Source organism: Pyrgilauda ruficollis, unplaced genomic scaffold (genome assembly GCF_017590135.1).
Source record: "Pyrgilauda ruficollis isolate IOZ18807 unplaced genomic scaffold, ASM1759013v1 scaffold84, whole genome shotgun sequence".
Classification (NCBI taxonomy): Eukaryota; Metazoa; Chordata; class Aves; order Passeriformes; family Passeridae; genus Pyrgilauda; species Pyrgilauda ruficollis.
Window position 1 is genome coordinate 86362 of NW_024530377.1, and position 25118 is coordinate 111479.

At 45.6% G+C, this 25118-nt stretch overlaps 2 protein-coding genes across 2 annotated transcripts; one reads left to right on the plus strand and one right to left on the minus strand.

Moving 5' to 3' along the window:
- Positions 1-201: 201 nt before the first annotated feature.
- Positions 202-10381, plus strand: CHAF1B (chromatin assembly factor 1 subunit B). The gene is made up of 14 exons (XM_041487816.1): positions 202-235; positions 702-832; positions 1784-1916; positions 2037-2154; positions 2582-2685; positions 3454-3550; positions 4508-4592; positions 5552-5645; positions 6638-6707; positions 6803-6894; positions 8091-8253; positions 8502-9038; positions 9759-9850; positions 10232-10381. The coding sequence occupies exons 2-14, from the start codon at positions 707-709 to the stop codon at positions 10351-10353; spliced, it is 1833 nt and encodes a 610-aa protein (XP_041343750.1). The 5' UTR covers positions 202-235; positions 702-706; the 3' UTR covers positions 10354-10381.
- Positions 10382-23161: 12780 nt separating this feature from the next.
- On the minus strand, positions 23162-23854 carry CLDN14 (claudin 14). The gene has a single exon (XM_041487790.1). It carries the CDS (start codon positions 23852-23854, stop codon positions 23162-23164), a length of 693 nt encoding a protein of 230 aa, XP_041343724.1.
- Positions 23855-25118: the final 1264 nt, after the last annotated feature.

Sequence of the window (25118 nt, forward strand, 5' to 3'; positions counted from 1 at the left end):
AAAAAAAAAAAAAAAAAAAAAAAAAAAAAAAAAAAAAAAAAACCCCAAACAACACTTTTTTGAAGAGTTTGAGCAAGCATTGGGCTTTTTTCATTTTAGGTTTATTCTGATGTTTGTGCGGTTTTTTCCCCCCCCGGCAGCCCCTGAGGGCTCCGGAGGCGGCGCGCGGGGCGGGCGCGCGCATGCGCGGGGCGGGCGAAGGCGGGAGCGCGCGGGAGCCGCGGGCGGGCCGCAGGTGAGGGGAGGGGGGGAGGATCTGAGCGGGGGGAGCCGCGCCGGGATTTGGGGTTTTGGGGCCCTGGGGAGTAGGATTGGGGCTCCTCGCGGTCTGGAGAGCGGGAATAGAGATCCCCGGCGCTCCGGGAGCGGCCAGCGGCGCTTCTGCCCTTCCCCTACCCGCGCCGGGCCGCCCGTGCCCGCTCCTTGTTTGGATTCCGGGCAGGGTTGTTACTCCAAAAAAGTTTTTCTCTCAAGTCTTAAACCGATGCACAGGGCTTGATACTGTCCTCTTGAAATCCCCAAAGAGGAACTTTAGCCATAATAATCGCAACTTTTAGAAACAGCCTTCCTCAAAGCATCCTGTCAATGACTGCAGTGCAATTCCAGGCTCTGCCAGCGGTGCCTGAGAAATGCGCGCAAAGTTTGGCCGCCAGAGCCATAAGGAACAAGAACTGAAGAGGGGTTTGCTCTGTTCTCTCCAGTAAACATGAAGGTCATCACCTGTGAAATAGTGTGGCATAATAAGGAGCCGGTTTATAGCTTGGACTTCCAGCATGGAGCGGATGGGAGGATCAATCGCCTGGCCTCGGCAGGGGTGGACACAGCCGTGAGGGTGAGCTGAACCTGGGTCTGGACATGTGCAGGGTGTGGGGGCTTGCTATCCAAAATATCGGCTTGGTTTCATTATCCAAAATATTGGGTTATTGGCAGGTACATAGTTTGAGGAAAGAGTGTAAGATTGTACATAGAATTATAGGGTGCTTTGGGTTGGAAGGGGACTTAAAGTTCATCAGCTGCCACCCCTGCCATGGCAGGGACACCTTCCACTGTCCCAGGCTGCTCCAAGCCCCAGTGTCCAGCCTGGCCTTGGGCATTTCCTGAGGCAGCCACAGTTTCTCTGGGAATTCTATCCCAGCCTCTCCCCACCCTGCTAGGGAACAATTTCACCCTAATATTCAATCTAAACCTACTCCCCTAGTTTGAAGCCACTCCCCCTTGTCATTACATACTCTTCTAAATAGTCTCTGTAGTAGTTTATTTCAGTTGTCTCAGATAAAACTTTTTCCTTCCTCACTTGGAAATTGACCTCTTCTTCCCTGATGATGCATATGTTTCAGGGCTTTTTTATACATATTTTAGGGCTAGAAAAATGTCAATTTTCTTTGACATAAAATATGCTCCCTGATAGGAGGGTGGAGTGAGGTGGGGTCAGACTCTTCTGCCATGTCCCAGTGATTCATGGTTACCAGAAACTGATGCCTTGTGCAGGCTGCCCCAGAGCAGAGGCTGGGCAAAGGGAAGGGAGGAGAGGAAATGGCCTCAAATGGCACCAGGGCAGGCTCAGGTTGGAGATTGGGACAGAAAATTTCCCTGGCAGAGTGGTCAGGCCTTGGGCTGAGCTGCCCAGGGAGGTTTGGAGTCACTGTCTGTGGGAGTGCTCAGGAGGAGTCTGGATGTGGCCTTTGGGGACAGGGTTTGGGGTGATGCTGGAGTTCCCTTCCCACCTTGATGATCCTGTGACGTCCCATCTTGCCCTGGAAAGCTGTAACACTCTCCTAACTAGATCTGGAAAGTGGAGAAGGGCCCGGATGGAAAAGCCATCGTGGAGTTCCTGTCCAACCTGGCGCGCCACACCAAGGCCGTGAACGTCGTGCGCTTCTCTCCCAGCGGGGACATCCTGGCCTCAGGAGGGGATGGTGAGAGCTGCTTCTCCTCTATCTCATCCAGCATCATTTGGAAGTTAAACTAGTTGAAATCCACCTGAATGAACAAAAGGGAGTGGGAAATAAAGGAGCTTGCTCTGGTTTCTTCTACAGATGCTGTCATTTTGCTGTGGAAGCTGAATGACAGCAAAGAGTTGGAGCCATTGGTTTTTCAGGATGAAGATGAAGCTCAGCTCAACAAGGAGAACTGGGCAGTCATTAAAACTTTGAGGTAATTTATTATTTGGTCAGTTGGGTTTTCTTTTCAGTGTTTTTGTTTTCTCAGTGGATTTTAACATGTGGTACACTTTTCACTTTACACACACTACACTTTTTTGTGTAGAATTCCAGAACTATAATTCATTTGCTCTGATATTAATACTTTTACTCCCTGTTAATGAGACTCAGAAAAAGGAGGGAGAGGGACATTTTAAATAATTAGGAGCTGACAGGACAAGGGGCAGTGGTTTTAAGCTGAAGGAGCAGTTCCTGGCAGCTGCTGAGGTTGATGTGAGAAGAGTTGCAGAAGTGCTTGAAGAACCAGCAGGAGTTTTTATTTGCCTCTTGATATTTTTTTTTTAACCTAAAAATTCATAAAACTCATATTCACATGTGGCTTTTAATTTTCAAATTAATAATTGGTTTCTCCTGCCTTCTAGAGGCCACTTGGAAGATGTGTATGATATTTGTTGGACCTCAGATGGAAATTACATGGCGTCTGCTTCTGTGGATAACACAGCAATCATGTGGGATGTCAATAAAGGTAAATGCTGCAGTTATCCCTTGGAATTCCAGATCTGCTGGAAGTCCTTCTTGGCATTTCCTCCCAAAAAATGGGAAACATCTTTTTTTGTGATTGTTTTTCTGTGTGATTTTTTTGGGTGTGTGAGGCCCTTCTATAAACAGACACCAAATATTCTCAGGCCAACAGAATTCATACCTGAGGACTCTGTTCACCTTGGGGTGTTTAGGAAATAATTTTATGCATTTTTTACCCCCCAAAACTCTTGCACAAACTTCTTTTATATTCCTTACTCCACTTTTTGGTGTTGTGCAGCATGGCCTGAGCTCTGTTTGTGTCTTTCCTGTTAAAAAGCTATTATTTTCTTTGAAACTTGTCAGCTTCTGGTATTTCTTTGCAAGAAAGCAACACTTAAATAATAGAAAAAATCCCACCTGGGCCAGTATTCAACAAAGTATTTCTAAAACTCTCTGTAACTTTGTCTCATCAATGTTTTGGCTCTGAGACCTTCCCTTATGGAACCTCAGTGGAGTCAGAGAACTCCTGCCTTTGCTAATATTAATCTAATATTAATTCTAGTTAATTATTAAGTTTGTAGTGAACAAACCCTAAACTGGCACTTTAAAAGCAACTTCTGCTGATATTCTTATCAGCCACCATCCAGTGGACACTTGTGTGTTTAAAAAAATATTTTCCTACGTTTTGAAGCATTTCTTTGTCTTGTTTTATATTTGAAATGTTTGGAAACACAGTGGAATTTATGGATCTGAAAGCTGTTTGTAATTTCAGGACAGAAAGTTTCAATATTTAATGAGCACAAGAGTTATGTCCAAGGAGTAACCTGGGATCCTCTAGGCCAGTATATTGCAACCCTGAGTTGTGACAGGTGAGTGTTTTTCCTAAATATTCCTTTTTCCAGGAGGATGAATTAAAAGGAAGTATGCCAGATAAACATGAGGTTTTGTTTTATTTACTTTTTTTGTGTAAGCAGGTTCATGTGAAAGTAAAGTGATATTTTAGTTATTTTTTTGGCTTGTGCTCAAGATTCCTGCAGACTCTCTTAGCAGCAAATAAACTTTTGTAGGAGTCTTCCTTTAGTAATTAAGTTTTGTTATTGAACATTATTAGTACTCTTAAGAGAGTGCTGCATGGCTGTGTTAATGAGCTGATAAATTCATCCTTGAGGATGGAGCAGTCTGGGACAGTGGAAAGTCCCTGCTCAAGGCAGGGGTGGAATTAAATGATCCTTAAGGTCCCTTCCAGCCCAGAGCATTCCATGATGATACAACTGATGGAGAAGTAGTTAATTGTTTTTAAGATGAGTTCCCACTTTTGAGGAACCTACAGTGCAGGTGGGAACAGCCTGGCCCACCTAATTCCCTTATTCCTCCAAAATCCAAGTGCTGGGACTTCCCAAAATTTGTGGAGTCCAGGCATTGTGAGGGGTTCATTGGTTCTTTGGTCATTAAAGCACATCCCTCTGGTGGTGTCTCGTGAGGATAATTTTAATGGTTAATTGGTGGTCCAGATTTACATTTTGAGGTGCTGACTGAGAAGGGAGATCCTGGGGCATTTTTGGGAAACTTGGGGTGAAAGGAAGCTGTTCATAGGAAAGGCTGGGAGAGCTGGGACTGTTCACCTGCACAGGAGAAGCTTTGGGCTGAGCTCAGGGTGGCCTTGCAGGGCCTGAAGGAGCCCCAGCAAACCTGGAGAGAGACAATTTCACAGAATCCCAGGATCACTGGGTTAGAAGAGACCTCCAAGACATGGCTGATTTTTCATGTCCTTCCCAACCCAAAGCATTCTGTCATTCCTTGCTGGCTGATTCTGCTCTCCCATGCAGGGTCCTGCGAGTTTACAGCACCCAAACCAAGCGAGTGGCCTTCAATGTCACCAAGATGCCATCGGGGTCGGGAGCTGAAGGAGAGGTACCTGGTTCTGCTGGGGCTGCAAACTCTGCTGGGGGCTGTTTTATCTGAACTTCCTGTCCCATGAAACCAAAGGATCAAATATTTTCCATTCAAACAATTCCTATATTGTAGAATCATCAAGGTTGGAAGAGACCGTCACACTTATCCACTCCCAACATCATCACCCTGAAACCACATCCCCAAAATTTCTTGCTGATGAAAGCAGTAACACAATCCTTTATTTGTAAAAGTTAAAAATAGTGTGGAGAAAACAGTTCTTAATAGGAAAAACTTCAAACATACCTGGCAGTATCTGGGAGTTTATTAATGGATGTGAGTAATAATAGTTATAATGTTTTAAAGTTAATAGTAATAATATTTTAAAGTTAACAGCCTGGAATTTTCAAGAAGGTCATTAGATTTTGAAGAAAAATATGAATTAGGGATAATTTAGGAAATTCTAACCCTAAGAGGGAAAACAAAGAGCTTTTTTTTACTCCCAAACAGCTTTAAGTGATAGTAAAATAACACCTCCAGGCTGGCTATAACTTTCTTAATTCCTTCTATTCATTCCTTTTCTTTTTGGGGGAAAACATTGGTAAGAGTTTTATAGACACTGAAGAACAGGCCTGAGAGCAGGCACTTTGCCATGAGAGAAGTTCTCTTTCAACCTCTAATCCTGGGGTTAGAATGAGATGCCTGGGCAACACTGGGTGTTAAACAATGTTGTTCTCCAGGTTATGGCTATTTTTTGATGGCTGGTTTAAGGTGACAGCTCTGGGAGTGTTTTGCTTTGCAGCTCAAGAGGGATCAAGGATTATTTTTCTTAGCTGTGAAGAATTTTTAGAAACCTTGAAGGAGCCGTGGCTTTTAAAAAGTTTTCCTTGGAAAGTTCCATCAGGCTGGATGTTTTGTGTCCCAGGGATTGCAGCTGGACATTACTGGCCTTCTCCACAATCCTGCTTTCTGTGTTGCAGGTGAGGAGCTTTCGGATGTTTCACGATGACAGCATGAAGTCTTTCTTCCGCAGGCTCAGCTTCACTCCTGATGGCTCCTATCTGCTCACTCCAGGTGTGGGGACATCTCCTGGGACTTGGGTTGTGTCACTGAGGTTGGAAAACATTCCCAAGGTCATGGAATCCCAGCTGTGACCCATCCCCACCTTGTCACCAGAGCATTGAGTGCCACCTCCAGGCCTTCCTTGGGCACCTCCAGGGATGGGCACTCCAGACCTCTCTGGGCAGCTCCTGCCAAGGCCTGAGCACCCTTTCTAGGAAGAAATTTTCCCAATATCCACCCTGAGCCTGCTCTGGCCCAGCCTGAGGCCGTTCCCTCTCCTCCTGTCCCTGTTCCTTGGGAGCAGAGCCCAACCCCCCCGGCTGTCCCCTCCTGGCAGGGACTTGTGCAGAGCCACAAGGTCCCCCCTGAGCCTCCTTTGCTCCAGGCTCAGCCCCTTCCCAGCTCCCTCAATCTATTATATCCTAATTGGAATGTTCCTTAATATTTCCTGCATCTCAGGGATGCTGATTTATCCTAATTAAGGCATTCCTCATTCTCCCTATTGAAGAAAATAAAAGCTCCACAATATTCTCCATTAGCAATCTACAACATCAACTTTCTCCTGTGATAAAAGTGGTATTCATGGTATTTTGCTGAATAAATTGCAACACCAGAAGTCTTAAGACAGAAATGTAGGATAATGAATGGAGTGTTTTTGACTCTGTCCTTCCCTCAGATCATTCTGCATTCAGAGTAAAAACAGCCCAGCAAGGAGGGATCAGTGTGTGCCTGTCCAAACCCTGCTTTTATTGATGTCTGGCAACATCAAAAAGCAGCTTTGAAGAGGGAAGTGTATCAGGGAAACAAAACCAGCACTAAATAAATATTTGGGATGCCTTTTTAAGTTATATTCAGCTTTTGCCCAACTGACAAGCCTAATTCCTGGGAATTAGAATATTTCTAGAGAAGCCTAATTCCCAGGAACTGGAATGTTTGTGGACACAAGGTGTGTGCTCAGGAGCTCTCTGAGGCGATGAGTAATGTTGGAACCTTTGTTTTTGCAGCTGGCTGTGTGGAATCAGGAGAGAACGTTACAAACACCACCTATGTTTTCTCCAGAAACAATCTGAAAAGGTAGGGGTTTAGCGAGATAAAAATCTGTTTGGATTTAAAAATAAACAATTCAAGTAGTGCAAATGTGTTTTCTGAACTCCTGGCTCTCTCTGAAGGCCCGTGGGTCACCTGCCCTGTCCTGGCAAGGGCACTCTGGCTGTTCGCTGCTGTCCTGTTTACTTTGAGCTGAGAGGAGCTCCTGCTAAAGGTATGGTGTCTTGGTTTGAAAAGCCAGGTGTTTGCTAAGGAAGGCAGGAGCCTCTCCTGAAATGGACAATGTAAACCCCCTCCCTCTGAATTGTTATAATTTTGAAATTAAGAGACTTTCAGGCAAAGATACGGGAGTAGGAATAACTGTTCTTTATTAGGGGGGAAAAAAATGCAGTAATACAAAAAACCAGAGTCAGAGCATGCCCTCACAGCCTGGGAAGCTTCAGGGAGTGGGAACTCCCAGCAAATCTGGGAAAAGATGGGGCTGGTCATTATTTTATGCCCCAGCCTTTCAGCATTCCTCTAAGACAGTGCTGAGAAGCTGTTTCCTGACTGAGGCCCTGAGTTCACCTCAAGTCCCTCATGAGTTGCTTTTGGTAGAGTGGAGGAATGTTGTTCCTTGGCCTCTCAGGCTGCAGGAGCACTGTGATATATTTTCCTTGAACTGTTAACCATTTTGTGTTCAAAAGAAATAACCTGGTTTAGCACCAGAGGAGCAATGCAGTGAAATAATTCCTGTTAGTCTCAACTGCCCACATCACAGGGAGTTGGAATAGTTTGCCACAACCACTGGTGTTTATTCAAGGAAGCAGTGCTGGTGTTACTGGGCAGAGCAGGAATTCTGAGCTGGGGACAGGATTTTGTGAAGTTGCACAAGAATTTATTTTGTATTTATTTAATCAAACTTTATTGTGGGTCCAGAGTGTTTATATTTTAGCAAGACTGACATTACTCATGTGAAAAGGCAGAGCTTGGCTCCTTTCTTTCAAGGTTAAATTTGTAGTATTCCTTACAGGATTTACCTGTTCTATTTCCATCACAATTTTAGATCCATAGTGGTGCAAAGGAAGGAGATGAGAGTCTGCAGTTGGTCTCTGTAGCTCCTCTAAAGGGAGACTTTAATATTAAAGTTCTAATAAATATGCTGAAAAATGCCATCTGGAAAATAGGGGGAAAAATTTACAAAACAAGACAGTAGCAATCCAGAGGGAGAAAGGTGCTAGTTTTTTTTCAACTGAGAAAATAAACAGTAAATTTCAGACAACAGAAATGTTAAATTTTGCATTTTGTGCAAGAGCTGTCTGCTCAGTGTTTACACTGATGGATGATGTAATTTTATTTAAATTAATGGCTAAGTGCAGTCACTACCTTGCAATAAATACAAGAGAATTCTCACTGTTCATTTCTTTGCAGATGAAATCAGTCCCAAATCGCCCCCTGCCCTGTTTAACCTCCCCTACCGATTGGTGTTTGCTGTTGCTTCAGAAGATTCTGTGCTTTTTTATGACACTGAGCAGTCCTTCCCCTTTGGTTATGTCTCCAACATCCATTACCACACCCTGAGTGACATTTCATGGTAAGGAATTGTATTCCTAAGATTTATTTTGATGGGGAAATGTCCTTTTTCCATGGCCAGTTCTGCACAGCATTTGAGTCCTGCCTTGGGTTTGTATTTCATTTATGCCAGACACGTGGTCACTCAGTGTCTGAGCAGCAATCCATCCCTGTTTGCTCTGTAAATTAGAGAATTAATGGCCCTTAATCAGTTGGGTGAGGGTTGAAGTAAAATCTTGGCCTTAATGAAAATAAATAAATCCCAAACAGGTCCAGTGATGGATCCTTCCTGGCCATTTCCTCCACGGATGGGTACTGCTCCTTCGTCACCTTCGAGGAGGATGAGCTGGGAGTGCCCCTGAAGGAAAAGCCCCAGATCCATGTCAGGACTCCTGGAGCAGCAGCAGACAAGAAAGCCAAGAAGAGCCAGTCCCACAAAGTGATTTCCCCAGGCTCCAGGCTGGCAGAGGGAACCCCTCCCACCAAGGATCCCCCACTGCAACCCCGAACCCCCAGCACTGCTGGGAAGGAGCTGCCTTCCACCCCTGGAGGCATCAAAAGCACTCCAGTACCATCCCCTTCCACCCCTGTGGGCATCAAAAGCACTCCAGTACCATCCCCTTCCACCCCTGTGGGCATCAAAAGCACTCCAGTGCCATCCCCTTCCACCCCAGTGGGCATCAAAACCATTCCAGTGCCATCCTCAGAGGAGAGGAGAAGCAGCCAGGCAGGCACCCAGAGCAGCAGAGCCCCCCAGCCCAGGAGGGTCACCCTCACCACTCTGCAGTCCTGTTTCAAAACACCCAGGTGAGATTTCTGGTGCCCCTTCCACTTGTAAATAGAAGGGCCAAGACAATCTGTTCTTGTGCTGCATTTAAAGGCTGAGCTTTGCACAAAAATTCCCAGCCCTGGCTCTGAGTGGAAGCTCTCTTTGATGTGGAGTGTTTTGTTGTGCTGCAAATGAGAGGTCAAAATGTCTCCTAAAGGTAGAGCTTTTAGGTTTTTTGCCTGAAATATGAGGCAGCAAATTCACCTGAGCCTTGCCTTCACAACAGAAGGTGTCTGTTGTGGTCTTGTCTCTTCTGGCTCAGAATATTCTGGGATTCTGTCTTCAGGTCCACTTTTCTGCACAAAAATGGTACCTGAAGCCTTCAGCTGCCAGGACCTGTTTAAACACCCTTCTGCCAAAGAGTATTTTAAGAGTTCAAGTCTAGACAGGCCCTCAGTGTGGAACTTAAAACATTGATTAGGTGACTTCCTAAAAGATCTGATTTTTTAGAAATTGCCAATAATCCAGGTATTGATTCCACTGAGCACCCTGCTCCAGTGGAAGGTGGCCCTGCCCATGGCAGGGGATTGGAAGTGGATAGTGCTCCATTCACCTTGTAAAAAGAAGGGAAAGTGTGCAGTAAAATGTATCTGGACTACCTTTGCAGTTAAGTGATTCTATATTAATTAAATCTTGAAGTGAAATACTCGTGGAAATGATGTCTATAAAGCAATTTAACTGTTTCTGCTCTTTTAAAGGAGAATAAACTTGATTTCCTTGAAGCCAGACACCCCAGCCTCTGCATATCCAGACCCAGCCCCCATCCCTCCTTCCTCAGAACAGGAACATGGTGAGTTTTTGTGGCTCTTAACACCAGCCAAGTCTCCTCCCAGTCAGATTTTTCCATTATAGGGTTATATTGTAAAAAAATCCTCACTCTAATTGCACATTCTAAAGCTTCTTCATTGTTTTGATGTGTCTGAGAGGTGCTTTGGGCAATATGAAATGTGTTCTCCCTGCTCTGGGGCAGCTGATGGTGACTGTCCTTACAGTTTTATAGCAGTGAAACCAAGGATAAATTCATGGGTGTGATATTCTCCAGCTTTTAAAGACTTTTGTACTTTCAGCTTATCCTTGTTGCAGGTGCTGGACACTCTCAGACCAGGGTTGGGGTTTTTTTTTAAATCTGAATTTATTAATTTGAAATTATTTTCCTGTCTGCTTCTTCCAGAGAAGCCATTGCCATCTGATGAGAGCCTCCAAGCTCCCCCAGCCCCAAAACGTGCCAGGACTGAGGAATTGTCCCTTCCTGCACCTGCTGAAGACCAAACCAGCTGTGAGTCCAACAAATAAAGGCTGAGCAGACCCCTCACAGCCTGAAGTCAAAGCAGCCATGTCTGAGTGCATTTCTTTTTGCAAAAATTCAATCCTCAATTCCCAGTCCAAGTTCCCTGTGCATGTTTGATGTAGAAACATCAACATTTCTGTGAAGAAACTGCCAGTACAAGACCCAGGTTTCAGGAATGTGGTTCTGCAGCAGGAGAAATAGTTGGGAAGTAACTTCAAGAATAAGGAAATCAGGCAAATCTGGGGATTAAAAATCCATCCAGTAATCTGTGAGTCTCCATTAGAGTCCCTAAATCCATGTTTAGAAAGCATTATGTCTTCCAGTAACTATCTGGCAAAAAGAATCCAATGCATTCATAAGATTTGATGTGGTTCAAGACCTAAAAAAAGAGGAAATTGTGTCATTCCAGCCTTTTGGTTTATTTCTGGTGTGAAATGATGCTCCCCAGTAGCTGTGGGGTGGAGCTGGTTCTCTCTGAATGCAGCAGCAAAGCTCAGGACTGGGATGTGGAAGCAGAAATGGGAAGATTTAACTGCAAGGAACAAGAAAGTAAAAGGAAGAAATTCTCTGAAGAGCTGCTGGAAGAATGGAACAGCAGAAAGTTCTTCCTGTTTAATTTCTGGACTTAAAAAAGAAATGCAGGTGTGAGAATTTCCTGAGGCAGCAGGATTTGAGTGTGTACATTGAAATTTCCCCTTTCCTTTTCCCCCAACTTAACTCCCTTAGCCAATAAAACACAATCCAGTGGATGGGAAACTTCTACACGTAAAATTTCTTTTTAGCATTTAATGCTTCATAAAAGCAGAAATACAAATACTCCAGAAGTGACTCACAAAAGTCTTACAGGGAGGAAATATTAGCAAAAACCTCTGTCAGTCCTTCAGGCAAATGAACTCTTACTTCCAATTAAATTTCAATAATTAATAAGCAAAAAGTTGTAGGAAGCTTAATGGGATCTTTGTTTTCTCACTGTGATGAGGATGGATCTTTGTTAGACTTAATTAAAGCTGGGTTTTCTTCTAGTGAAGAATTACAAAGAAATCATTCTTCCATTTCTTGGGTTTCAATTTTTTTGGATTTTGCAGTTTTTCAGATGGGTTTCAAACAGATGTTGTAACCTTTTAGCTGGGTGAGGATACATTATTGTCTTGTTCCTAGAAAAACTTTTTGCGGTGTAATAATGGTTCATTTTGAAACAGCCACACCTTGTGCTCCTGTGCTGTTGAAGTTTTAATTTTTAGCTACCCACCTGTCAATTTATTTTGTCATTAATTAACCACTGCCTTCTGGTCAAAATTTGCTTGATCCTTGCCCATGGATTCCAAACAGACTCTGTGTTTTGTCTGCACATTCCCTGTGTTTATATGAACTTTGTTAGCAAATAAAGACATAATATAATATAATATAATATGCAATATAATGCAATATAACATAATGCAATATAACATAATAATAATTAAATATAAAAATATAATATATGAAATATAAAGAAACAATTTATAGAAAATATAAATATATAAATATTCTATAAAACATAAAGACCATAAAATTAATTTTAAAAAACAAGATTTTTCAGGCATCTCTAAGTGTTTTCTGCTCTGGCAGCTGCAGGATCCTGAAGAAGAGACAGATGAATTATGTGCTAACAAAATGTCAGGAATTAAATGACATCCAGGGATGTGATTCCACCACTTCCCTGGGCATCCTTCCTTTTCCAGGAACAAAATTTTCCCTAATTTTCTTCCTAACCACAGCCCTCAAGTGCCCAGCACAGGGACAGCTTTTGGCAGTCCCAAATCTCAGTGCTGCCTTTGAAAAATGGAAACTCTGGAATTCAGGCAGGTGTGAGAGGTCCCTGCCCTCTGAGGGCTCCTGATTTTCTCTGGCCACGTGGAATGCAGGAGATTGTTGGAAAGGAGGAGAGGTATCCATGGGAATGGAGGTGGCTGGGAGAGGAAAAGGGACAGGAATGGGTTAATGGGAGCTGGGATGTGCAGAGAGGCTGGAGAAGGAGACAAAATGTGTTTGAGGAGGAGTGGGTGGGAGGGGAGCTGAGAGGGACTTTGGTGTCTTTGGGAATTCCTGTGCAGGACCCTCAGCCCAGTGAGGCCAGCAGGTGACAGCATTCCCTAAAGCAAAGCAAATTGAGCAGAAATTTTCCTCTACTCCAGACTTCATCCTTCCAGACATTTTTCATCCTCTTTATTTATTTTTTTCTACAAACTGATAATTTCAGGATTATTTCCACATGCTGAAGAAGCAAACGGAGTTTTAGAGGGAAGAGGAAAACACAGCAGGAAAACTTCAATCATGAACAGAGCATGGCCTCTCCTACTCAGTGAATCCAGAGGCTTTTCCAGGAGGAATTGGCACCACATAGGGCCCAAGCAACAGATCTTGGATTAGCCATGGGCTGAGGGGACACAGATTCCCAGGATTGGATATCCAGCAAAACCTCTGGCTGCAGGAACAACCCACAGAGCTCCTGGCAGCCTTTATAGAGAGACTGGCATGGATTTGGGGTTTGGGAGAAAAGTCCAGCATGGGAAGAGTGTTCAGTGCCTGGAGGAGGTGACAGGAGAGGAGGGGTGACAGGACAAGGGGGAGTGGCTTTGGGATGACAAAGAGTGGGGTTAGGTTGGATATTGGGCAGGAATTGTTCCCTGGGAGGGTGGGCAAGCCCTGGCACAGGGTGCCCAGAGCAGCTGTGGATCCCTGGATCCCTGGTGGTGCCTTGTGAAGGCTGCCCTAGAGCAGAGGCTGGGCAGAGCTAAAGAATAAAGCAGGGATTTATGAAAAGGCCTCCATGGATCCACCTTGGGCAGCACAAGAGCCCAGCCAGGGCTGCACCCAAGATGAACCCAAATGGTCCCAAAATGCACGAGCGCTCACGGGGTCTCTCCCTGGGATCAGCTCTGCTCCATGTGCACATTGCAGTTCAGTGTCCAATTCCAGCTCAGCCCCTGCACTCCCATCCTGCTTGTTTTTCTCTCTCCAGCCCACGGGCTTTGTGCTCTTGGGCTGAGATTTGGATCATTTGTCCTTGGTGCCCAGCTGGAGCAGGAATTGTTTTGTCTCCCTGCTCTGTGCAGAGAGCTCACCATCCCATAATATGAAGCTCAGACCCACACACTGAAGCAGCACAGAATCTGAAAGATAGAGAGGCTCAAACCTGAGGCATCCCTGGAAGTGCCCAAGGCCAGGCTGGACAGGACTCGGAGCAGCCTGGGACAGTGAGAGGTGTCCCTGCAATGGCAGGGGGTTGGAGTTGAATGATTTTTAATGTCCCTCCCATCCCAAACCCATCTGTCCTTCCCAGCTATTTTTCCCTGCTTGTTCCAGACATTCCTGCTCAGATCTCTCAGCTCTCGGCAGCATTTTAACCAATCATCTCTGAAGTCAAATCCCAACATTTGGTCCCAATTATCCCTCTCCCTGAGCAGCCCCAGCCCCACACAGCAGCTCTGTTCTTCCTCAGGTGTGGGATTTTGGGATGCTGTCAGGGGATCTGACAGAGCTGCCAAAGAATGGGACTGGGGATGCTGAGGTGGCTCCTTCCCAGTCCCTGTGGGAGAAGCTTTTCCATGCTCATCATCTTGGGGTCTCCCTGCAGGTGCTCCAAGCCCAGCAGAAAAGCTGGAATGGGTAAAACAAGAAGGCCAATGGCTCCTGGCCTGGATCAGGAATGGTGTGGCAGCAGGAGCAGGGAGGTCACTCTGCACTGGGCACTGGTGGGGTCACACCTCGAGTGCTGTGCGCAGCTCTGGCCCCGCAGTTTGGGAAGGACCTTGGGACACTGAGCACATCCAGAGGGGGCAGCGAGGCTGGAGAGGGGCTGGGAACACAAACCCTGTGAGGAACCCCTGAGGGAGCTGGGGGTGCTCCCCTGGAGAAAAGGAGACTGAGGGCTGCCCTCCTCACTGTGCACAGCTCCTGAAAGGTGCCTGTGCTCAGCTGGGCTGGGCTCTTTCTCCAGCAGCACTGACACAACCAGAGCACACAGCCTGCAGCTGCACCAAGGGAAATACAGGCTGGAGATCAGGAAAAAGTTTTTTCCAGGAAGGGTAATAGAGTTCTGGAATGGCTGCCCGGGGAGGTGGTGCAGTCACCATCCCTGGGGGTGTTTAACAAAGCCTGGATGTGGCACTGGGGGCCAGGGTTTGGTTGAGCTCTTGGGGCTGGGTTGGACTCAATGGTCTCTTCCAACCCAGTGATTCTGGGAATTCTGTCAACTGGGAGCAGTTTTCCCTCCTGTGGCTGCCAAGCTTCCAGCCCAGGGATGCTGGTGTTACTGAGGATCCTGCAGATTATTCCCTCAGCTGAAAAATCCCAGGAAAAGCCCCGGCCCCAAGACCTCCGATCCTGCAACCCGAGAGGATTTGCCTCTCAGAGCATGAAGAATTAAAAAGGTTCACAGATTTCTTTTTGTCTGGAAACTGGGTATAAACTGGGGCTCTTCCAGTGCCTGGGAAAACCTGATCCTGGTGCTCCTGAAAGGAGAGGAACCTGTTTGTGTCTTTTAAGTTGTTGCCATCTTTTCTGTGAGGGCTGAACTCCCCAAATCTTCCTATTTTGCTCCAGTTATTTGTGTTTTCCACTTAAAATGTTTTCCTTGCTGAGAATTGAACCAGGAAATTTTCATTTTGAAGGGAATTATTTCTCTGTGCATTTTTCCTCCTCAACATTTGAGTTTTAAGCACAATAATGCAAAATTTTGATGCTAAATAATGTCAGGTTTTGTCTCAGCATAAACTTCGCCCCTTCAGCCACCAAAAGTAAATAAATAAGCTGGGCAGGAGTTTTTGTTTTGATTTCTGCCAAGGTGAAATAAGGAATTTTGAAGTGTTGTTTGCTGAGGGAAATGGAAATGGGCCAGGTTGGAATGGGAATGGCTGTGGGATCTCAGCCTGTTCAATTGATCTCCTTCAAAATGGTACTTTGAGCTCACTGAGTGCTCCTCCTGCAAAGCAGGAGCTGCAGGAGCCTCTGGATATTTTTGTTTTCCCTTTTCCAGTGGGGTTTCACCAGCTGGATGTGCTTAAAAATAAATAGCAGGGCAGGAGAGGAGGTGTTGGCTGTGTGCTCCAATATTCCAAATGTGAAATCCCTAAAAAAATCTTCATCTCTGCTGTGGGATGGATTATTACAAGAAGGGAAAATTGATAGCCAGGAACAGCCAAATCAGAGTTCCTTGACTGGATCAGCAGGAATAGCACAAAACACTGTCCTGCTGCAATATTTTACTGGATAAAATATGTAATTCTGAGCAGAGAGTGCAGGAAAAAGATGGGTTATTGTCCATGGCAGTTATTCTTTGGAATGGGAAATCCTGTGTAGTGGCAAAGGGTGGGCATAAAACAACTGCACTTTATGCCCAGGCAGGGTTTTCCACCAAAAAAAAATTGGAGAACTTTGCCAGGACCTGGGATGTGCTGGTTCCTGGAGCAGGTGGGGTGGTAAATTCACCATTGTTTCTGTTCACTCTCAGCTTCCCAGAAGGAGGGAAGAAATTTTCCAAATAAATCACAGAATCATGGAATGGTTTGGGTTGGAAGGGACCTTAAAGCCCACCCAGTGCCATGGGCAGGGACACATTCCACTGTGCCAGGCTGCTCCAAGCTGGCCTTGGACACTGCCAGGGATCCAGGGGCAGCCACAGCTGCTGTGGGGGTTCCTTTCCTTGGATTTTTCTTGTCAGCATAGAAGAATTTATGTGATACTGCACAGAACGGTTTATAAGAGAAAATATAATAAAATCACTGAAAATCACAAATTATTATAGCAGTCAGGATAAAGTAATTCAAGAGTTGGAGCATTAAAATTTCACTTTCAAGCCATGTCAAATATGAAGAGTATTAAAACTGATTCCTTGTCTTTTTTTTTCCTTCTCGTTTCTGCAGGAAGAGAGGATTTTCACTTCTAGTATTTCTGCTTGGTTAACTCAAAATGAATTTTGGAGTGGGGTTTTCAATATGATTTATAAAATACCTGAGGGTAAGGAGCACAGGCAGAGGTGTGGTTTCACCTTATCCATTGCACACACGTTCTTGCTATAAAAATAATTACTCTAATTATATCCTGTAATAGTAACAACTTTCAACATTGTCTCTGAGTTTTACCAGCAAGATCCAGGTGGAAAATGCTTTCTGATTAATAAATTCAGGCTCATGCCTGAGCCTTTTCTGGGAGCAGCCACATGATGGCAACATTGCTAATCCTTAACTTTGTTCATGGCAGCAGCTCCTGGAGCTGAGCTTTGCCTCGGAAAAGGGAGTGGAGCTCTGGAGTTCTCTGGGGTTTCGAGGAAACTTTTCCTTCGTGGTTTGACCTGGAGAGGGACATTTTCCAAGGGATGGAGTGATGGGAAAAGGGAGAATGGCCTTAAGCTGAGGGAGGGCAGGGACAGATGGGATTTGGGCAGGAAATTCTTTATTATGAGGGTGGTGAAGCACAGGTTTCCCAGGGAAGTTTTGGACTTCCTATTGGAAGGTGGGAGCAGCCTGGGACAGTGGAAGCTGTCCCTGCCATGGCAGGGGTGGCACTGGGATGGGCTTTGAGGTCCCTTCCAGCCCAACCATTCCAAGATTCCATGAAATCAAACTATTATGAGACACTTTGTGGCTCTCAGCTCAACATGGGCAGATTTTTAAGAGGCAGGAGGAGAAAATGCCACTTTCCTCTTTCTTTCCCCTTCTTTTTTTCTTTTTTTATTTTTTTCCCTTTTAATGAGCTGCAGTGGAACCTGTAAAACCTTTTCCCTGGTGACAACCAAGTAATTCCTAAACTGGTGCAGCTCTGAAACAGGAGAACAGGATCTGGCACTGCTGAAGGAGCTCAACCAAGTTCAAGCAAGATCTTCTTAGATCTTGGACATGATAGATATGGGCGAGTTTTGGTGGAGACTGGAAGAAAAACGTGTCCTTTCAGCCAAAGTAACTCCTATCCCGACAAACATTTTGCTGGATTGTTATTTGAATGAATATTTAATATAAAACATGCAACCTGCTCTAATAAGAGCACATTCATAATTTTGAGCAGGCGAGCCCTGTCCAAAATTCCCTTGGCTTTGCTCTGGGTAAGGAATAACTTAAGAAGGAAATGTTGGACTGCAGCTACTCTTGGCTGAAGGACACAGTACAGCAGGAACAGCTGTGGAAGCAGATTTACTGCAAGAAGTGAGGCTGCTAAAATCCTGACACTACTTTGATTTTTTTCTGGCTTTTTTTAAATGAAAAAGTCCAATATAGAGTTTATGACTTTTCATACAGTTATTTATTTTAGGAATAAGAGAGCTGCCAAACACAGCAGGTAGTTAATACCCAATTCAGACTGTGTTTAAATAGAGAAGGGGCTATTGGCTGCATCCTTTGGGATTCTGTGATTAACCCACAGGGAGCTGGAGGTGGCTTTTTCCAGAGGCTTTCAGGTGAAACATGAGTGGGATTGGCTCCCTTGGAGAGAAGTGAAGTTGGAATCAGATGTAGCAGATAATTCAGCTCATCCTGAAATGATTTCTCTACTGAAATGAGCTTTTCCTTTGGACAGGGGAGATGGAGCTGCTGGAGATAGCCTGGAGCTGGGATGGAGATTCAGTCCCTGCCTCTGTTCCAGACATGGATCTTTCCTGGTGAGGGTGGTGAAGGTTCTGGAGAGTCAGTCCTGTGAGGAGCAGCTGAGGGCTCCTATACTCAGGAAGGAGGCTCAGGCTGCTGTGCCCCAGCTGAGCTGCCCGTGAGTCCTTGGTGGGACACCGGAGGGTGATTCTCCCTGAGTGTCCCATGCCAGGCAGAACTTTGGGATCAGCTCCAGGGGCTCTGTGTTTGGCCCCTGCTGCTCCCAGTCAGCTCTGACATCTCAGGTTTGGAGGATGAGAGGGTTCAGTCACATCCCAACCCGCAGAGGACTGGGGGCACTGGTTAGTGCTGAACAGTGGCACTTTTTAAACCCCTTTAATGAACTTAGCAGCATTCACTGAACTCTTATTTTTGCTTAGTACTCATGTAAAAAAGGAGGGATAGCAATCCTTGCATCCCTCCTGAGTGTGCTCTGAGGTTAAATCATGGAATCACAAAATTATTTGGGTTGGAAGGGACCTTAAAGGTCACCTGATTCCAACCCTCTGCCATGGGCAGGGACACCTCTCAGGAGGTGATGGAACTCATTAAGCAGAAAACAAAGAATTCAACAAAGTTGGCCGAAACACATCTTCAAAATGTGTTGCAGGAGGAACAGAGGAAACTTTGGCTGGGAAAAAAGAGTCAGATCTTGCAGCAGGGTCGACAGAAATTGCTGCAGGTCTGGTCACACTGAGGGAAAGCTGGAGCTGATGCCCAGACACCATAAAACCTCCAGAGGAAGGGTGGGTGTTGAGTCCATGGAGTGTCAGCTTCTCTAAAAACCTGTATTCTCCTGTTTGGGCCTTGGAAGCACCAAGACATTCCAGAAAGTTCTGTTGACAGCCCATTTCTGGTTTTACGGATCAGTTTGCTCGTGTCTGCCACGTAACTTCTGCCAGGAGGCAGAACCACAGCTGGGAGAGCCCAGATTGCTTTGGGATTCGGGAGAGGAGGAGCTGAGGCTGTGGCAGACCCTGAGGTGCCATCACTGGGGTTCTGCTGGCTGCACTGCATATTCCAGTGCTCGGGATGTGCTGCTGGACACGGGATCAGCACCAGGAGCTCAGAGATCCCAAACGAGGGCATATGCCTGGATCCAGGTTCCAAAGACTGGATCCAGATTCCAAAGACTGGATGAGTTGAGAACTCCAAAGAGCTTCACCCCAGGGGTGAGGGAGTGGCACTTCTGGTGGGACATCTGCCAGTTCCTGGTGCCAGGAGTTCTGTGGTGTTCTGGATCCAGCACAGCCTCGTCTGTTATGTGTCCAAGTCACTAAAGGAACACTTGGATATTACTGGGGATGGGAATTCCTTTCCTTTGCTCCAACTTTTCTCCTGCTGGCTGCTTGCTTGATTCTTTTCCCTTGTAGAGGAAGCAAGCACCAATTCCACAAAACTCTAGAAAACATCAACAAGTGCAAAGCTGGTTCCCTGAGTTCATAGTGTTCAGTGGAAGGAAAATATTTTACTGAACTGTCCCAATTTCCAGATTCTTCATCCTCTACTTCCTCTCAAGAGTGAGTGGGCTTAAAATGATCTAACTTTGCAAACATGATGTAAGCCAAATCTGGTGTTATTTTATCTGATCTTTACAATGCGTTTCACAGAATCATCCAGGTTGGAAGAGACTTTCAAGATCATCCACCCCTGCCATGGCAGGGACACCTTCCACTGTGCCAGGCTGCTCCAAGCACCAGTGTCCAGCCTGGCCTCGGACATTTCCAGGGATCCAGGCACAGCCACAACCTCTCCCAAGAACTTTAGTCCTAACTCTGATTTTCAAGGCTTCTTTTCAAGAATTTTGCTCTCTGTGTTTTCCATGGAATGATAAAATATGACCAAATGAAACAAAGAGGCAGTTCAGGGCAGGGTGGAAGGCTGGAATTACTCTGTCCATGACCCCTTTTCTCCCACAGAGAGCCATGAAAAGCAGCTGAGGCTCATTAGCAAGGCAACCTAATTGGGTTGGAATTGCCAGGGATAGCAATAGTGGTGATAGCCTGAGCCTGGATGGATTTGAGAGCACCCCTGGTGATCAATACCAGTGATTATGACATTTTTAAAATAAAATTGCTTGTCCTTGACTCTAGTGGAAGGGAGAAGTCCCTCACACATCCCACGGGCTGCAGCTGCTCTGCTCAATACCAAACACTTTGTGAAATGGCCAACAAAAGCCTTTCCTAGCCATCCCATCCCTCTGAGGGGGCAAAATCCCCCTGACTTTGATTCTCTTTGCTCTGGAGGCCTTTTAGTTAAAAGCTCTCTAATAGATTTGGGAGTATTGACAGTAATAATGAGCTTATGGGTGAAATTGTGACCTCAGGGAAGTCAATGGAGCTGGAATTCCAGCATTTTAAATATCCACACATCTCTATGAAGTCTGTACATGTGCTCCCAACAGGTCAAATCTCTGCATTGATTCACTCCCCTTTCCAACAGTTTGCTTACCAAACATCTTTGAAGTGTGAGCTAATGAAATTAATGTTTTTTCCTCCTGCTTAAAGCAGAAAATAAAATTAACCACCTTTTCCCCCAGGAAAAAGGAAGGAGGTTGGGTCTGTCCTGCCTTTCTTGTCCATAGAGCATTTTAAACCCATTCAGATGTTTGAGTTTATGGGAAACTGTCTGAAGAACAGTCAGGATTCTCAGGGAAGGGTTTAAACATGACTTCAGATGCCATGGGCTGAAGATTTGGAAAGGATGCTATGAATTAAGTTGGGAATCAACACGTCCAGGTGCCCCTTTAGTGATAAGAACAGGGAATGAGGATAATAGGAATGTGGGGACCAAGCTGTATTTGTAATTTTTAAGAAAACAAGTGAAAAAGAACATCTCTCTCATGTTACATGGCAAAGCAAGGTATGCAAGGAAGGGATAATGTATTTTAGTAGATCAAATAAAGAAAAAAAGAAGGAAAAGAAACAGAGGGAGGAGGGAGGAAGGGAGGGAGGAAGGGAGAAGACACTGGTGTCAGTTTTAGCATGGAGTGAGATCCCCTGGTTCACAGCTCTGTGAAAGAAACTATTTCCCTCTCTATTGACATCCGAGCACTTCCAGGAATTTTTGCCAGGACTTTATAAACTGTTCCTGCTCCTGTCACATATTCTGCCTGGCTGGGGATTGCTGCAGTAAGAACAGCCCTGCACAGGAGTATTCCCACCACACCAAAACCTGGCAAGTGAATGAATTTATCAGTAGATGGCAAACACCCCCTAATGACCCACAGCCCTTTCCTCCCTTGGAACTGTGCTCCAGCATTCATGGCTGTCCAAAGCCCTGCCTCAGGTTGATATCCAATCACTTGGCAGCACCTGTTAGAATGGAAACACAGGAAAAGCCCAGGATTTTGACCACCTCCATTGGGCTGAAAAAAGCATCCCAGAAATCCATAAAGGACCATGAACAGTTGGTCTCCATCTTCTCTAAGAAGCTGTTGTGCACTTTGTGTCCATTCCCTACTCCTCAGGTCTCTAAGATGTTTGCAGGGTCATTGATCACAGAATTTGGGCTGCAGGGGACCTTAAAGATCATCCAATTGCACCTCCCTGCCATGGGCAGGGACACCTTCCACTGGTGTCCAGCCCTGGGCCCAGCACAGGGAGGAGCTGGAGCTGCTGCAGAGAGCCCACCACAAATAACCAAAGTCAGGTCCCAGATAACTTTTATTACTGTTGGTCTCAGCAAATTGCTTAGAAAATCCATTTATTTTTAAAAACAGTGGTGATGTTAACATGAATCAGTGCTGAAAACCCTCTGTCCCAATCCAAATCAACATGAAGCCAAAGGCAATGGTGATCAACCACAAAAAGGAAAGTTCAGAGTGGAACCAGGGTAAATGTTGAAAATCTCCCAGCTCTGGAGGTGACACAAGGTGACAATATAATTGCAAGCAGATTTTTCTTTTTGCCAAATGAAGAATTGTTGCATTATAGATCTTGGAATTATTTTTTTTCAGTGTCTTGGCCCATCTGTTGAAAGTGGGAGACCTATAAATTTCTGGTTTAAGAGAAATCAATTGATTCTGTTTTTTGTCATAATTTTATATCCTAATATGTGTGCCTGGGACTTCGCTGTAATGTGAAATGGAGAGGGCTGGGCTTCTTTGCTAATTATTTTGATTTTTGCTTGTTTGAATGCAGGGAGGAACAATGGAGTTTTGTGAGGATTTTAGAAGGACATGTCTGGATTTGGTACTCCTGACAAGCAGTGGTCACAGTCCATGAGTGTTGGCATGAAGGGTGCCTTGTGCCCCAATGAAAGTTCCCCAAAAATCGCTGGAGGGGATGGAAATATCCTTGCCCACCCTAATGCACCTTCAGGCACAAAATACCAGCATTCATCCTAAGAAATGAGCACATTTCATTATATGGGATTTATGAAATAGGATTCTAGAAACTGTTTTTCCACTCCCTATAATGCATAGATTGTGTAGAATACTAAATCTGCTTAAAAGCTAGAAGTGAAAAATTCTGAGACTTTTTAATTCTAATTTTTAAAGTATATTTAATATCAAATGTCTGGTTCCATTCTATTCCTGACATTTATAAAAACCCCAGCCACTGAGAGGGTTCGTTTCCCTTGTGATGCATTTCAAAAAATGCGCTGAAATTTTATTTTGATCAGGTCAAAACATTGTAATATAACTTCAAATATTGGCTGTAACAGGCTGTCAAATACATCTGTCACAGTGCCACTGAAATTCATATTTTAAGGGACTGTAGAAAAACAAACAAGAAGTTAAGTGAAAGCAAAATTAATACCTTGTCATGACGAAACGTTCATGAATTATGGAAATGAAGAACCGAGCAGGCAATCAGTGCTGGAAATCACTGTGTATCCCCAAGAAATTCCAGGTTTTAGGGAAAGCTGTCTTTTTTGGGGGAAGAAACAGCGATGTGGCCAGTTCTGCTTCACAGGGCACCAACTCCAAACCAAACCATTATTTTTACTAAATTACGCCTTGAATTACCTGGAAAGCTGTGATGGGAGGTAGACAAGGATGTGCTGCCTTGGGACTATCTCAGCCTCCTTTGCCTTTATTTCCCAGGTTTTGCAGGCAGCAGTCCTGCATCCACATCCTTTCCTCCTCCAGGAAGACAAGGAAGGAATAGACAACGGTAAACTTCAACATCCATTCCAAGTTCTCTGGTGCCAGGCACAGAATTCCCGAGGCAGCTGTGCCAGATCCCAGGAGAACTCACACGTAGTCGCTCAGTCTGTAGCCGCTGTGGGACGCAGATGTCAGGGAAGGAGCGTGGTTGCCCTTGGAGGCACTCGGTGGCCCGAAGGATGGAGGCGCTCCGGAATGCGGCTGGAAAGGCGCCTCATTCCCGAGGCACGACGTGCACAGCAGGGCCCCACCCAGGATGGTCAAGGCCGAGGAGACAAATCCCAAATAAAGAGCCTGCCCTATCTCATACTTCATCCCAGCGGGCAGCGTGGGGTTGTAGAAATCCACGACAACATCGTTGGTGCTCCACGACACCGGCACCAGGCAGAGCAGCCCGGCCGCCACGAAGCCGATCCCGCCGGAGCCGGCGATGGAGGCCTTGGCGGGGCTGCCCTCGGCGCAGTGCGTGCACCTCATGCCCACCACCGCCACGGCGGCCGCCAGCACGGCCAGCAGGCAGGAGATGACCATCATGGCCCGGGCGGCGCGGAGGTCGGCGGGCAGCGCCAGCTGGGAGCGGTGCGCCTGGCACTGGTAGACGCCGGTGCTGTGCCACACGCACTCCATCCACAGCCCCTTCACGTAGGCCACGGCCGTGATGATGTTGGTGCCCACGTGCGCCGAGCGCCACCAGTGCGGCAGGATGGTGGCAATTAACGTCCCAATTAGGCCCAGCAGGCTCAGGGAGAAGCCGAGCAGCTCCAAGGCCCAGCTCGCCATGGGAATGTTTGTCCTGCGCGGTTCTCTTAATGAGGCGCCTCCGCTCGGGTTGCCTTGGAAAGCGCGAGCTTTTCTTGGAAGATATGCGGCTGTTTCGCCCCGACACCTCCTGCTCTCCTAATAAAAGGTAATTGAGGGAAAAAGGAGTTAATTATTACCCCAAAGCATTGCCTCTCCAGCCAGTGAGGTGCATTTCAAGTGCAGCGAGGGCAATAATTAGCATAGTTATCGCTGTTAATCGTGTTTTTGTGGAAGTAATGGGAAAGCAAGCTTCCCTCTTCCCTTATATAAACAGCCTTGTGCTGCCCGCTGGGAAGAGAACTCAAGACAATTTATGAAATGGAAAAAAAATATTTGAAATGCAAATATTCCTCTTCCCAGCAGGCTCTTCAAAAAAACAAACATGATTTCCTCTCTAAAGCAGAGAATTAGGTAGTGTTAACACTTGGAATGAAGGAGATTTATAAAGTAGGGAACTGCAGGTTGCTTAACATGATGAAAACATTTCCAGAAGGTCATAGCGGGACTAGGAAAACAATAAGGGTGTATTTGCTCAAAGTAGGGAGCAAAAAGAGTGATTTAAAACCTGTGGAAGAGGATAACAAATATTGGATTAAAGTTGCTTTCCCAACTGGCCAGTATTTCTTGAAGTTGCATTTCAATAAAGTAACTCAAAGGGGAATAATTTTCATTAGGATCTGGAGAGTTTCAGGTCATGATTTCAGGTTGTGGGTGAAATGCAGAATCAGGTAAACATCCTGGAGCTTCTGAGGGACAACACCTTCACAGTTTGGTTGTGTATAAATCCAAGCTGGAAAACAAGGAATGGCAACTCTTCCTCCTGTATAAATCCAAACTAAGTGGCCTTTTGCAGTGGCTGCCTTGCCAGCTCTGTTATCCACCATGCATGCTGTGTGTGGGCAGAAACATGATATTTTAATATATAAAATAACTCTTGCATCACAATCCAGCCTGGAATTCAGAAACAGGAACAAGTTTAGGCTCCAGCTCTGCCAAGCCCCATGCACATGCTGAACTCCTGCTCAGAGGAGAAAGTGGAAGTGTTTGCTGGAGCTGGCCCGAGCAGGAAAAGGGAGGAAAACCATCTGGATCAATAATCAATGACATCAGGACAGCAGAAGGAGGCAGAGGGAGCAAAGTGAAAGCTGCTCCACGTTCCCATTACCTCAGATTTTTCTCTGAGTCTGGAGTGCTTGGGGTGACATCAGTGCCAGGGTTGGTCTCTGTTGTTGTGGCATTTATT

Coding starts and splice junctions, on each gene's coding strand:
- CHAF1B (XM_041487816.1), top strand. CDS start 707: ATGAAGGTCATCACCTGTGAAATAGTGTGGCATAATAAGGAGCCGGTT. Junction 2,155..2,581: donor GCAGTCATTAAAACTTTGAG/GTAATTTATTAT, acceptor CCTGCCTTCTAG/AGGCCACTTGGAAGATGTGT. Junction 4,593..5,551: donor GGTCGGGAGCTGAAGGAGAG/GTACCTGGTTCT, acceptor TCTGTGTTGCAG/GTGAGGAGCTTTCGGATGTT.
- CLDN14 (XM_041487790.1), bottom strand. CDS start 23,854: ATGGCGAGCTGGGCCTTGGAGCTGCTCGGCTTCTCCCTGAGCCTGCTG.